Source organism: Melanotaenia boesemani, chromosome 22 (genome assembly GCF_017639745.1).
Source record: "Melanotaenia boesemani isolate fMelBoe1 chromosome 22, fMelBoe1.pri, whole genome shotgun sequence".
NCBI classification, from domain to species: domain Eukaryota; kingdom Metazoa; phylum Chordata; class Actinopteri; order Atheriniformes; family Melanotaeniidae; genus Melanotaenia; species Melanotaenia boesemani.
In genome coordinates this window covers 24,744,033-24,759,361 of record NC_055703.1, presented here as the reverse complement: position 1 = coordinate 24,759,361, position 15,329 = coordinate 24,744,033, and the positions used below count along the sequence as shown (strand labels likewise).

At 37.6% G+C, this 15,329-nt stretch overlaps 1 protein-coding gene across 1 annotated transcript in view; it reads right to left on the bottom strand.

Moving 5' to 3' along the window:
• The window catches only part of galnt14 (UDP-N-acetyl-alpha-D-galactosamine:polypeptide N-acetylgalactosaminyltransferase 14 (GalNAc-T14)), a 242,583-nt gene that overhangs the window by 53,242 nt on the left and 174,012 nt on the right, over window positions 1-15,329 (bottom strand). The window contains exon 5 of the mRNA XM_041975516.1: window positions 5,871-5,936. Within this exon, the coding sequence (XP_041831450.1) occupies window positions 5,871-5,936 (66 nt within the window). The remainder of the gene's footprint in view (window positions 1-5,870; window positions 5,937-15,329) is intronic.

Sequence of the window (15,329 nt, the reverse complement as noted above, 5' to 3'; positions counted from 1 at the left end):
TTTAGACACTGTTAAAAGGTTGATGCTGAGTTAAAAATATGTGTTAAAAAATAACTTTGTTACCACAAACGATGCAAAGTCTATTATGTGTGCATTCATGTGTGTTATTGAATTTCCACATAGCGATGTTTAGTCATCAGACCAGACCATGAGCCAAAAATAGAAAATCCACAAATTCGAAGCATACTTGCTGGTGGTCTGAAATGTGATTTCAATCAGATTTTACAGATATATTCTGATTTCAAAGTGTTTCTTGCATCATTTGCACAAAATAAAACCAACAGACTTTTCAAACTCAAAGCTGGGGAAGTGCAGACTGCAGCTACATGCACAGTCGAGTTGAGCTGCAGTTATATTCAGATGTGATCGTTTAACTGGACCACTATCCTTATCCTAGCATGCACAGGAGGGTCAGTGAGTTATTTACCAAAGGAGGCATCAGGTTGTGGTGCTGTGGACTGTGTCTGGCTTCGCACGGCTTCTCTAATTTACTAAAACAGTGAACTTGTCAGATGATGTTGCAGTTATAAAACATGATTTTGTCAGATTTCATTTAAGACACAAGAATTTGTGAATGAGATAAGAAAAATGGTAATATAGCTGGATTAATGTACACCTATGCTTCACCATTTCTAAGGAAAAAAAGACCTTGGAGTCTACGCCCATTTCAGCATGTACATGCATGAGTTATTCAAGCTCCAGCTGTATTATCTAGGCATGTTAATCCAGATTTGAGTTTATATTTTAATTGATTTGGATCTGACCAACATGTTTTCATGACTAGTTTTAGACACTGTCATGTCGATGTCTGCTATACAAACCAACCTAGAAAGTAAAATTCCCCTGAAGAATTGATGGGACAATGGTAAAAGTTTCCATACATGCAATGATGGAAGGATGGAAAGGTTGGTGAATTCTGGCACACACACAAAAAAAGATTTGCAGTCGTCCAACAGAAACAGGTGTAAATGAAATCTGACAGACAGAGCACTTGCGCTTGCAATATGCACAAAGTTTAGGCTGCATCAAATTGCTGTAGCAGAGAGCTGTTTGGATATCTTTTATATACAGTAGCTTGCCTCATACGTTGCCTGGGAAATATCAAATACAATTTTCTTCATTTTACAAGAGAAAAGTGTCAAAGTGAAAGAACAATGAATGAGATCAAAGTCTGAGCAGTGGCACGCACAAACAAACTTTTTCTTTCTTTTTTTTAATACCAACAAACGGTATTAATAGGGTCATCGTAAAACACTGGCTTGACTGGCCTGAAGCTGCATTACCATGTGTTAAATCCTCCCCTTCATTTAGCATGATTTATGAATATTCTGACAAAAGCCACAAGCTGAAATATGCTGGGAGGTAAAGTTGTATATCTGCAGGTGTTGCAGGAGTTTTTTTTTTCTTTTTTCAGCCTTTTCACCTTTCATGCAGGAAGTAGGTGAAGTTGTGCCAAAAACATTTGTTCTACATCTCCAGTTACTACTTGTGAAGAGCTCCAGCCAATATTGCATTTGCTGTTTAATTCATTGACCACCTGTCTCTCCATATGGGCAGAAATTCAGGAGCTAATCCTCTAATTTTGCACTGCACCTTAACCCAGATTTCTTTTGATGAGCATCCTTGTTATTTCTGCATGTCCCGTTGATAGATTCAGATCATTTTAGGCATTTTTAAAGCTTTTTAAAATCTGCAGTTGTACTTACAATATTGCACTTTTAATAAAACAACCCCCACGGTGCTTTTGGGAAATGTTGAGACAAGATAGGACAAGTATTGTGTCAACATGTATCCTCACAAGTATAAAAGATCTGTCTGTAATTGTCAGAGAAGACCTACAGTATTAGGCTGGCATGTTTTATGACCACTAAAAAGATAATCAAGTCAGAAAGCTTGAAGCTATAAACTATTAACAAGTCATAGTAATGAATGCTGCTTGTGTGCGTGTGTGTGAGTGTGTATGTGTGTATGTGTGTGTCAGTGTGAGATCAGCATGACTGTGCTATAATGAAATCCTTCAGTGACACCATGTAGGACAAGTGTCCCTGTTGTTATAGAGAGACGGAGAGGTGAATGAGCCACAGAAAAAGGCTATAAAAGGCAAGAAACAGACTGAGCCAGAGGAGGTAGACTAAATAAAATATGTGAAAGATAAAAGCTGTGCCCCAGTCCAGGGTCTATACTCTTCAAAGTGCAAGTTCGTTGGCTAGTCCTCTTGGTGTGGAGGAGTGTCCAGAACACATGGGCTGACAACAGGGGTGTCTCAGGGCTCAGTGCTTGGCCCTCTTCTCTTTTCACTATACAACCTCCTCACTCGGTGCAGTCATTAGCTTCTCTTACCACTGCTATGCAGACGACATTCAGCTTTTCCTTTCCTTCCCACCTGACGACACAACTGTCTCAATACGAATATCAGCATGCCTTGCTGATACCTCCGTATGGATGAAGGATCGCCACCTTCAGCTAAATCTGTCCAAGACCGAGCTTATTGTCTGTCCAGCCAATCCTTCCTTACCGCCACAGATAAGCACACTGCACGACTCTATCACGCTTGTGCCTTGGGGTGGCTGCTTGGTGTGTGTGTATGTGCGTGGGACTGTGTGAAATATTTTAATGAGTGTTTTTATTGTTATGTTATTCTACTTTGATGTATGTAAAGGCTTGTTTTATTTTTAATATGCATAAGTGTTTTTATTCATGTAAAGCACTTTGTGTTGCCTGTGGCATAAAAAGTGCTTTATAAATAAAGTTTGATTTGATTTAATTTGATTCAAAGTCACATTATAATTTCCCATATTTCCATAGAAACTTTGGTCATTCCTCACCTCTGTGTGTGTGTGTGTGTGTGTGTGTGTGTGTGTGTGTGTGTGTGTGTGTGTGTGTGTGTGTGTGTGTGTGTGTGTGTGTGGTTTATGTGTGTGGTGCTACAGTGTTAAATGTGGGGATGTCTAAGGTGTAAACTAAAAGCAGTGAGAGCAGTCACGGAGGTGTGGTGGGTAAAGTCACCCCCGTGGCTCTCACTCACCGACCCACAGTCCACATACCCACAAGGCCCTTAGTGTATGTCAATGTCTAAGTGAGATTAAAATGGGGGCAGATAATTGCAGGGGGCCACAGAAGGGACCTTGTATGAGGCCCTCATCCACTGGCCCCATGGACCCAACCCACCCCATGTGTTGCTGTGTGTGATGTCAAGGGGGCAGGAGAGAAGAGGAGCACTGGTTTAGCTGTGCTCTCTAACTTATAAACGTTTACTTCAGTTTTGGGGTTGGTCTGTCTAAATTAAGCCATAATATAATACGACAAGTTTTAAATCATTATAACATTATAACATGTTTACCTGGAAGACTTTTTATATGTCAGACTGACTTTGCAGCGCATCAGACCTGGGTTATGTTTTTTAGTCAAGGTGTTTTATTTTTGTTTTTTTAAATGACCGCCGCAGTAGACAAAGGTAAGAGACTAATCTATTAGCCTACATGAAATGTTCATGTTATTTCTTTTTTAAAATGATTGTATATAAGTTATACATAACTCTGGAATTCCAAAAGAGGAAAATCATTAACTAAAAGACTAAAAGGCCCATATGCAGCTCATGCTAAAGCTTAGATTATTATGATGTGATTCACAAACACTGTAACACCTCCATCCACATCCTCCTGCACCTACCTACTGACAGATGTCTTGCCGGCTGGTGTCATCTTTCAATCTACATCCATATTAGCTCAAAATGGTTCATTTTGTCTTCTTTTTTAAAATATGATTACAAACTGGGAAGTAATCTAGCCTAGAGTATGAATGGTGGAAGACAAAGTTAAAGTCGAAGATGGTGTTTTAGCTTGATATGTTTCAACTGTAATCTTCCTCAGAAGCATCTTCCGACCTGATCATCAGATCAGAGACCAACAAACACAAAAGATGGATCAATAAGGCAACAAAAATCAGAAAACAGGCCGGGGATAACCATCAACCAGGATGAGGAAGCTTTCATACTCTCACACAGCTGGGACTCTCTCCTCCAGAGACCATGGAGGAGCAGGGGGCGGGGCCAACCTGGTGGATCAGTCAGGTCTGTCAGGTTGGCCACGTCTAGGAATAACAGCTGATAAATGACATGTCACAGTGGTCAGATGACGCTTCTGAGGAAGACTGCAGACGGCAGTTGATACATGCCAAGTTAAACTAACATCTTCCACCTTAGCTGTGTCTGAAAGAAGAAACTGTGAATAAATTAAATCCATATGAGCTCCATTCATTTTCATAGTGGACACGGTTTGCAGAACAATGGGCTTAACTCCAGTCCAGTCAGTATCACTTACCAAACACAGACACTGGGAGGATGTTAATCCTTCATATCTGATATGTATCCATGCTCCGCAAGACTCATTTCTCTCTTCTACATAATCCTTTAACAAGAGCTCTGAAAACAATTAAAAGCTTTTCTAGATCTTTGTGTTGGAAATCTGCATTTTGTTAATGTGGAGTCTAACTGAACATTGGTGCTGGCTGGAGGGGCCCTGTGGGAAATTTTGCACCCCCTCAGGTGAACCGAATCCCTAGTCATACCGAGTCTAGCGGACCTCCTGGTGTCGATGGACCCTAAACATCTTGTGTAAAGTACTTGAGAAAAGTGCCTTGCTTTAATAGTTCCAGAATCAAAAGCACCTCTTTTTATCTGTTAGTCATTTGTGAGTTTTAACTTTAAACCTCTAAACCTCTACTTGCATTTGTTTTGTGGTTGTATTGATTTATTTGCATCTATAATTTGATCTATTATTATTACTGTTTTGGTGAAATATGAACTTCATTTGGTGATTTACAGTTTTTTTTTTAATTAAACATATTTAATTTTATATTTAAATTATTTCACTCAACTCCTTATCAGGAAGTTTCATGGTTTTTATTTGACTGTGATGAGGTCTTATTACCATTTAGTTGTTTATTCAGCTTTTTTTTTTTATTCTTCTCTAAACAAGATTATAAAAAGTTACTCCTGAATTAGCTCTGGAGTACAAATAAAGGTTATAATCACTCTTTTAAATCCCAGAGTCTTTAATACCAGCAGCTTTAACACCTTCAAACTTACATTTATACGTTACCTGAGTGGGATTAAAAAATATTTATAGACATTTTCTGGCCCTTAACTGTGTTTAAGCTGCCAGAGTGCTCATGACCCCATCGCACAGTCAAGCTGTCATGTTAATTTGTGCATTGCTTTAATTTGTATTCTATATTTAAGCGTATGGAGGCACTCCAAATGGATTTACCAGGAAAATGACAAGCATAGCCATGACGCCTGACTTCAGTATATTAAGCGTTAAAATTAGGAACAACATCCATATTTAGCGTGACGGCATTAATTCATCACTGGTTGTCAGCTGTGATTTTACTTCATGAAGCTAATTTTGACGTTTTAGAAATAAATAAATAAAAATGACATTAAATTTTCATGTGTGATGCTGCTTTAAATTTGTGGTGTATTTGGTTTGGGAATGAGAGAGGCAGTCTGTCAGTCTCAGCTCTATTTCAGCAGCAGCTTCTGTCACTTCTATTCACATCAGTGCTGCTGGTCTATACGTGTCCACAGATGAATGAATCAATTTCCCTTCACTCAGAGTCGGTCCGTTTATGTCTTTTTATACACTGCAAAGAAAGCCAGAGGGTTTTTTTTTTTTTTTTCATAAAACAGGGCATATATATTCCTATTCTTTACACAACTAAAAATCATTTTCACACACACATGCTGACAAATGAGTAAGTACATTTACAAAGGCTGTATGAATAATTAAACATGCTAATTTATGCATACCAGCATATTAAAAATGCTAATGCAAGCTCTCAGACAAATACACACACATCTGTTGTCGTACCTTCTCTTTTGTTGTTACGAAGACATTTGACTTTGGGGAGTTTGATGAGAAGCTGACAGTCACTATCTGAAAAAGAAAGCAAACAGAAAAAAACCCAGCATGAACATAAATAACATATTAGAGGAAAATATTGTGTGCTGTATATATGATGTGTCTTCATGATGTCTGTGAAGCTCTGCAGGGTAATGAGCGACTTTCTGAAAAAGTTCAGCAGCAGGACGGTTCAAAGCTTTCAGTCCGACGAGCCGACTGTGCTCCCTGCTGGACTTTTAACTTATATTAACATCATATTTTAATGTAACTGTCAACTGGAAAGTATGTTAAAATACCCTGGTGGAAAGTTTACAAAAGAAAAAACAAAAAAAATCTAAATGTTACAAATCTTTCACAAAAGAGGGTTTTTTTTAAATTAAGTGGCTAAACTATTATTACTAAAGTAGTTTGTACCATCACTATCTTTAGTGTTACCAATCTTACTGATATTTATATCATTATACTTACTGCAAAAAGCTCATGCATGTAGGTAGATATTCAATGATAAAGTAAATATTAAATTACAACAATATCATCATAATTTCATTGATCGTCCTAGTTTTTCTTTTCTGGCATTTTAACAACAAATAAGGGAAAACTTTTATCATGAAGGGACTGGTCACTCTTGTCCTGGATGCCGTGGAAACACACAGTTGATACCCTCTCCATTCCACCCCTCCTTATCACCCCCCCACCAAAAGGCTTAATAATAATACATTTATTTATGAATAAATTTATGAATTTATTTTATTTTTCTCTTCCTGTCTATATCCTATATATTTCTTATAGTTTATTGGCATTACTTATTTCTATGACATCAAAGATTACAAGACTTTTGTTATTAGATTATTATTAATATTGAAGAACAAATAGTATCGCTCAAAATGGTGATTTCAGAAATTAAAGAGACGTTGTATAACATTTTCTTTGTTTACTGGCCAAAATGAATGTCTACATGTATAAACAGTATGTGTTATCATTGGTGTGTTATGATCTCTGCTACTGATCTGTCAGAATTTTAGATTTGTTTATACATATAACTGGTTAGCCGGTAGGGCAGCGCCATGACAGTCTGCCATCTTGAAACTACAACTGCCGGCAAGGGACAAATAGCACCAACTACTCGTTTTCCCTGCAAGCCAATGCACAGTGATGAAGACGCATGAGGAGAAGATGGACGAGAGCTTCTGTTGTTCATAAAAATGCAGGACCATGCAAAATGCAGCAGAAGCACAGGAGCTGTTTTCACCATCAACAAGAAAGCCGAAAAGGGGACTTGAAAGGCAGCAAGCCAAGATGATAGAAAAAGTACAAAAAGGAAAAACATGGGTCCAGCCTTCTCCAGAGGGAAGAAGCTCAAGGAGAAGATTTTAAAATGGATGCTGAAGTGGCAGCTTTCTCCTTAACAAGTAAATCAGTGGTACTGTCTAAATTAGCCTACAGCTAACTTTTTTCATTAGGTTTTGTTAGACAGTGTTGCTCGTTACCATGGTTACCACAGGCAGCATAAGTAGTTTCAGCTAAAATGCTCCAGCATCGTTGGTACAGAAGTGTATGTTCACATGGTTTTAGTCGCGTTCATAGTCCCTGCTCTTGGGAGCAAATGTCAGTGGTGTAGCTTAAAAAAGGGCATATGTCTCCTACAACAAATTTCCTTTACATTTAGCTTTTATTAAGGCATCTGAACGTGGGCGGGGCCTAATCTACCACAATGTGAAAGCTTAGTGACCTTGACTGACTGGTAAACTCTATTAAATCCCTTTGACCCAGAGAAGATGCCGAGCAGGTCTCACTCACTCAACTTGAAAAATCAAATTATGAACACACTAAATCTATTTGACCACATTCAAAAGGATTTTGACCCAGAAACATTTTCTTTTGATGCACTTTATTGACTGAATCTTTCAAAGAATTATTTATTTATATGAATATCTAAACTCTCTTTTAAACCAGTAGGTAAACTCCTGTACAGCTATTTTTCTCTTTAATTGTATTTTTGTATATCCAGTTGGAAGTGAGACTCATACAATTTAACAGCTTTAAGTTTCAGATGACACCTGAATGTGTCGCTCTGTACACACTGGGGTACGTGGAGACAATCCAGGGCCTACATGAGAAAATAACTTCTAAAAGGAAATAAAAGGAACTTCTTTTATCTTCGTTACTCAGTTGATCTGACTTCGGGTTGTAGTAAGTTGTGTAATCCTGACCAACTGGGTCAGTACATGTAGTCAGGATTACTACACACATGTGGAAATGTACACATATGTACTTTTAAAATAACTTCCACATCTTGAACAGGCATTATGATCACAACGTTAAATCCTGCATTTTTTTCAGTTCCAAATGCTCGTTATTCACTGTGATCTGTAAGTTTTAAGGCACATGTAAACAAATATATAAATGTGTAAAAATTTAAAATAAAGTATGTAAATAAAATGTTTAAAGCTAAGTAAAAATAAATAAATAAAATAAAAATGTATATTATAAAATGTATTTAATGTGGAGTCAATAGTTAACTGTATTTATCAGTTTTTAAGTATACAAAAATATTACATTTATATCTTAAAAGAAAATATAATATAAAAATATAAATTATACATGATAAAATGTTAAATAGCCTAAATACAAATATGTAAATAAATATAATATAATGTCTCTGTAACTGAGGCAAAATCTTCCTAAAAATACACAAATATTTCTCAACAAATTTCAGGTGTTTCATAAGGTTTTCTAAAATGTTAATTAAACGCAAGCAACTTGATAATGTAACTGTACTTTGTACAAAAACAAAGGGAAAATGTGGAGTTTTTATTATTTATAATGCTGTATAATGCTGATATTGATGACATTGCACTGGATGAGCCCCTGAACTAAAACGTAAATTGAGGGAAAAATGTAAGCAGTTGTATGTTTAACACCAGTTCCCTCCATTATATGCAAACAAAGTTAAAGGTTATTTCTGCTTTCAGAATCCAGTCATTGGGTTTCCTTATGTATGACATGTGCTACGTAAATAAATCTGCCTTGACTTGTTTTACACAGGTCCAATTTTGCAAGCCCTGACATGGCTCAGCAGCTTTCTGGACCACCCATGATTATTACCAGTCTATTAGAAACCCAACCGGACTGTAACATAAGTCCTGCAACCCAACACACAGAGCAAAAGGACAGCAACATCTCAACTATTAACATCAATGTAAATAAAACAACATTCACTGTATTGAGAAAAATATTCCACTCATGTTCCAATTTACATGTGTAATAATAATTCTGCTCAATAAAGAGACCTAGAACATCAGATAACAGTTAAATAAAGTTTTATTCCTGACCAGGAGGTCAGTCTGCCATGCAGTCAGGCTGTCTGTCTTTATGTTGAAGCATCATTTATTCACATGGAGAAAAATAATTGTGTCATTTGAGCCATTTTAAAGGACAGACTGGGAATCCTGACAAAGAAATCATATATTCCAATGTCGTCATGGTACAGATACTCGTGGGTGCCTGCAGAAAAACTATACAGATTCAAGGACAGAGCACAGAGAAAGCAGATATTCTCATCAAAACCTGCCACAGAGCATAGTCTGATTAATGAGTCCAGCCCACATTATGTTTCCCTACACAGCTGCTATACTTGTATCCATCCAAACTCAAGTTACATCCATATCATTTGTAATGCGTAGCTTAGCCCTACCCGGGCAATTTGCTGCCTTTGTTTCACTGCAGCCTTCCCATTCTGCACAGAACAGAAGTGGTGTTGCCAGATTTCATCACAGAAACAATCTGATCTATGAAAACTCATAATAAGTGGTCCTGGCAGCTCTGCAGCCTAAAGCAACACAGCACATATTCCCATTCAGAAGAAGCGCCTCAGGTTTTTACCTCCAAGCATCTTGGGGTCATTCTCACCTGAAGTTTATTTCCTCGAGTTACAAGCATTTTGACTTCAATGTGGATCTTGGGCTCCTTGAATCTTTAGTTTCCCACAGAGAGTCAACAGTAGCCTATATGCACATCCAATGCTATGTTATTATTTTCCAGAACACATGTATCAACAACCCTAAATCTATATGTACCTCAACTGTTAAGGATTTCAATATATAAACAGTTTTTTCAGGTATCTCATTTCACTTATATTTTTTTATCAAAGTGCATCAATCTGCAATGTGCAAAGCAGCGCACTCAAAGCTGTTTCATCTTCTCAGAGTTGAGTAGGAGGTCCAATCAGATACTGCTTAGTCCAGCAGCTGGTTCCATGTCAGATTATGTAGCAGAGACCTCCATATACAGGCAGCCCATCCAGGGAGTAGCTTGCCTCCCTGATAGTGGCTGGGACACGCTCCAGCCCCCCTGCAACCTTGAACTGGATTAACCCCCTTTTAGATGAGGCCTATATTTTCTGCCTCCTGTCCTAAATGATAAACCCAAAATAAAGAAAGTATATCTTCACAACTACAAAGGCTGTATGTAGAATCTTGGTCTCAAAAGAAAGTTGAGACGTGAGATTACTACAGAAGAGTCAGATACAAGACAGAGTAAGTTCATCTGGAACACAGTAGAAACTGTAAAAGGTTATCTCCTCCTAAAAGAAAAACACATTACTCCCCATTTCTTCAAATTTAGAAGTTTTAATAGAGATGTTATGCAGGTAATTATCTCATCAGCTGATGGTGATGATGGACACCTCTATAAAACATTGGATTTATTCCTGCCCTTTATTTGGCAAGATTTTAAAGAGCTACAGAAGAAAGAAAAAGAAAAATTACTTTTTTAAAAGTAAACATTTTTAAAAGATATCTAAAAATAAAAGATTTCCAAGAGGGGCAGTCAAACAGGGAATGTGTTGTGTTTTGTGAGGTGAGGAGTTCTTTGAGGTGGGGGAGCATATCCATGGATACATTGATATGTGAGGAGGGAAACTTGGCAAAGACAAGAAGCCAGCAGAGTGAGTGGAGGATAGGGATAATATGGCCATGTTTGTGCATGCTCATCAGGACCCTAGCTGTAGAGTTTTTGATGTACTGGAGACTCTCCAGGCTCTTGCTAGGATCCCAATGAGAAGTGTGTTGCAGTAGTCCAGTCTGGACTGCTGCAGTGATCAGAGTCAGGACAATGGAGGAGGGATGGCCCCCAATTCACCTTAGAAACACCATGAGGATCCAGAAGGAAGTGAAGCCCAACATAGTATATGATAGGAAGAGTGAATACTTCACTACAAAACGTCCTTCATCGCCATGGATTCAGATTCAGAAAGCTATTTATCCCTTGCAGGCATTTTATTTGCAGCTGACAACAACATTCAAATGCTGACATGACAACATTCAAAGTGCAACGTGTCAGACATAATCACTACCAGGGTTGTGCTAGTTACTGAAAAAAGTAACTAGTTACAGTTACTTCATTCAAAAAGTAACTCAGTTACTTCATTACTTACACCAAAAAGTAATATGTTAGTATTAAAAGTAATTTTTTAGTTACTTTAGTAAAAGAGCATTCTTCAAAATTCTCCTATTAATATCTTTATTATTTAATTACAGTGTTGTGGAAAATATAAAACAAACTCAAACACAAAAAAAATTTAAACACTAATTTATTTAAGTCCGACCAGCAGAATATTTAAAATAAAAAATAGAAATAAAAAGTAGTATAACCACTGCCAAAAAATTACATCTATGCTGCGCGTCGAGCCCTCCGATGCACAGACATCTTTGATATGACACTTTGTTTGTGTTGTTTGCTTGAAGTGGAGAAATGAGCACAAGTGATGTTCTCATGTATTCTTACATTCCCGAATAATTGCTTGGGTTTTGAACTGTTTTTGGTTTGCATGCCAGTGCTTGGTAGAGTATTCTAGCTGAGTTTCTCCCCGTCATGTTGCTCTGCTACATGTTCGGATTACTGCTTCCTAATGTGTGCAAACATCCCCTGTACAGCACGAACCTAATGCTGCCCCCTGTACAATGGGGTCTTGTCAAGAGGGGGTTAACGGGGTTTGTACAAAGAGATGGACGGATCCCTTCGCAGATTCTGATGCTTCTAGTTTTCTTTTTAAGCTGGGTGTAAAAGTTCAGGTTTTTACTGGTGCTAACAAGGTTGGAATGGTTTGCATCAGCAACAATGTTGTAGAGCATCTCCTGTTGCCATGGAAACATAGGAGATAACATATTGTGATCACCAAAGCACACAGATGACAAACTCTGAACTTCCAGTATACACAAAAATGTCAGTCAAGATTTTTTTTCCTCATAGAAATATAAAAAGTATGTTTATTTATTCTGTTTCTATTATTTATTTATTCATATAAAGCCTGTTTGTCAAATCACTAGTGTAAATGTGGATTGTCTTTTTAAGGCATGACTGTGAATATATGGTGAAACATAAACAAGCTCCTACAGAGCAGGAAATGAGGGACCAGCAGAGCCGTGAGGATGCTGAGCTCAGCGACTGAATCACATTCTTGTAAGACCAGCCTGTTGTGAGACACATACTGCACCAAAAATGACCATCAAATGACTAAAAGGCCGGCACAAACTATGGAAAGGATCCTATTATGACCTTTGAGGAAAAAAACCAAGTGTTCAACAATGCCTATACACACAATCTGAGATGATACCATTCATTTGACTATTATCTAAAAAAGTCTCTAATATGCCTGAAATGTTTGAGAAGTTTTGAACTATCATTACGTTTCTGCTATTGTGAGGATTATTTGCAATTGAAACAAACTTGATTTCCTTTTCTTAGTGGTGGTGTGCACATTCAGTTGCAAGGAAGTGCATACATTGAATCCTTATGACAGTTTATCCTCATTTGCATCCTTGTTTATTCTGTCTTTGGCTGTTTACTTGGTCACATCAGTCTTTACTGCTGATTGCATCTGAACTGCTGCCTCATCTGTCTTGATAATTCCTCCACAGTCTAAATGTGGCACTATTTAACCTCCATCACTTGAATTCTCACTTCTGTAGCTGTGTTCATGGCTCCATCCATCCTGACTGGCTGTCAGGTTGGTGACTGAAGAGATGAGAAATGTGAGAAATGATGGTGTGGAATCATCAGCCGATAGAAATGAGCCAGATGCTGCATAATGCATGTTGTGTTAAGTGTTTTATCCTACCTGAATACGTTTGTATTTTGCTCTCTGAAATGCCAAGTTTTATGCTTCTGTTTCCAGTTTTCACAGTTTATCTGCGTAATCCTTCAAGTACAAACCCATTCTAGGAGTAAATGTCAGTGTCAGCTTTATTTATAAACTATGACATAAATACCATTAAATTTATTTATTGCTACTATTGACTAACGTCCTATTCCTATATAATCATCAATCTTAAGAACCTCACACACCAAACTGACTAGAAAAACCAGCAGTAACGAAAGGTCTCTTTGCTGGGTGTTATTGTGGCTCACTAATCTGGAAGAATCCGGTGATTTGTAAAGCAAAAACTGTCATTAATCACCGCCACCACAGCTCGCCCGGTGCATTCACTGCCCTCTGGCCAACGTAGCCACATCTGAAATGTTTTCTTTCTTCTGCTGTTGCAGCAAACATCTTAAACAGCTTCCTTTCAGCACCTTGAATCATGATTAATTCCCTCCCCCTGTGGTAATGTTTCTTGATTGTCTGAGATGTTTAATTGAAGACTCTGGCATGTGGCTAATTGGGAATTTGGGGAACATTGTGTGAAGACAAGATTGCTGCACATTAATAGCCCCAAACCAAAGTTTTCTGAATCTGAATTCATGCATGTCAACTCCATCTGCAAAAATGCACCACAAACAGGACATCTGACTGCAAAGAAGGCGGCTCAAACTGCACCTGCACAACATGTGTAGATGGGAAGTAATTAAATGTCATAAAGTAATAAAGATCATTCATTATTAGTTCAGTTTTAATATCTAACATTTTATAATGGGTTAGGATTTGCCAAAAACATGGGCATCATGGTTATTTTGTACATATTTTCCTTTATGAAGCATTGAAGCTTTGATGATTTATTACAATAAACAGCCAATCAGAGTGAACCTGTAACACCTGATGATGATTTAAAAAGCTGAACCAGCAGGAGAAAAAATTGCTTGACGGGATCTGACGGAGCCAAAGGGGCTCGCTGACAAGAAAAGAGATGGACCCTCCTGACATTCCTTCAGCGGGTGATCCATACAATGCATCCTGTGAATGGTGAAGTGGGATGTGTAGGGGATAGGAAGTCAGTCTGATGCCTTTAAAACTATGTTGAATTACTTAAGGGTCGGAAATGTTCTGCAGGGGAGAGATAACTTGTTCTGGTTTCTAACTGAAACATCTGGACTTCTTTCACTGAAACTTGCTCTGATTCATGCTGGAAACACATCAGTTTAATTTAGTTGCTGCTTGAGGGAAACCTAAACATTTAGACATAGAAATGATTGGAATGGGTTTATTAATGATGCATGCTAAATATCGTTACAATAATTCTCTAATTTGCACATAAAAACTCACATTATTCAGCTTTAAACTAAAGAAAAGTGTTTAAAAACAGCTTTGAACAATATGAGTTATTACACACACTCGACGATGTAGAACCATTTCTGAGAACAAACTAAGTAATGATGGGGTTTTTACGGTGGCCCTGAAGTGTCACAGCAATACAAAGTCACAACATGAATACAAAAACCACAACGGAAGTTAGACTTTTTTTTTTTTTTCTGTAGTTCATCTGTGAATTTGCAGTTAGGTTTCTGGATTTTCTAGCTGTCCTAGATACTAGACACTCTGATCTAAAACTCCTTTACAACTTTTCCTCCAAGCCATCAAAGCTATCAGTCCAAAACACGAACCTTCAGTTCGTCTTATTAGACTTATCTTTTAGCTCTCAAAAAGAGGACATGTCCGAGTAAGAGAGGACGTCTGGTCACCATAAATAATTTAGTAAAAGTCTGCTTTCTTCACATTCACAGTTTTCCATATCTGAAGTATTCCATTATAAACACTTCCAAGCTAAATCACAGCAAGGGCTCAGACAGTCAATGCAGCGTCTATTTAATTCCACATTACTACCCCAAACATAGAGTAACTCTTTATTTACATATCACAGTTAACAACGTTTATGATAGCGCTTACCAAAAATAATAAACATTATTTACCATCAGTGTTTTGCTTATTAAGTCTAACTTCCATTGCAGCTTTTGCATTCGTGTTGTGACTTTGTATTGCTGTGACACTTCAGGGCCACCGTAGGTTTTACAGGATGAATTTAAAATCCCTGAAGTTTATTTGTGACATCTGACTGAATTTTAACTTGAGCTTAAATAACTCAAATCTGACACCCATCAATAAGCCAAACCTCTCCGTGTGAATGATGAATACAAAGTAGTGGCTACTTGGTTTGTCGTGCTAATGAAGCCTGAAAACAAACACAAAAGTTACATTTCTCCAATAAAGTTTGA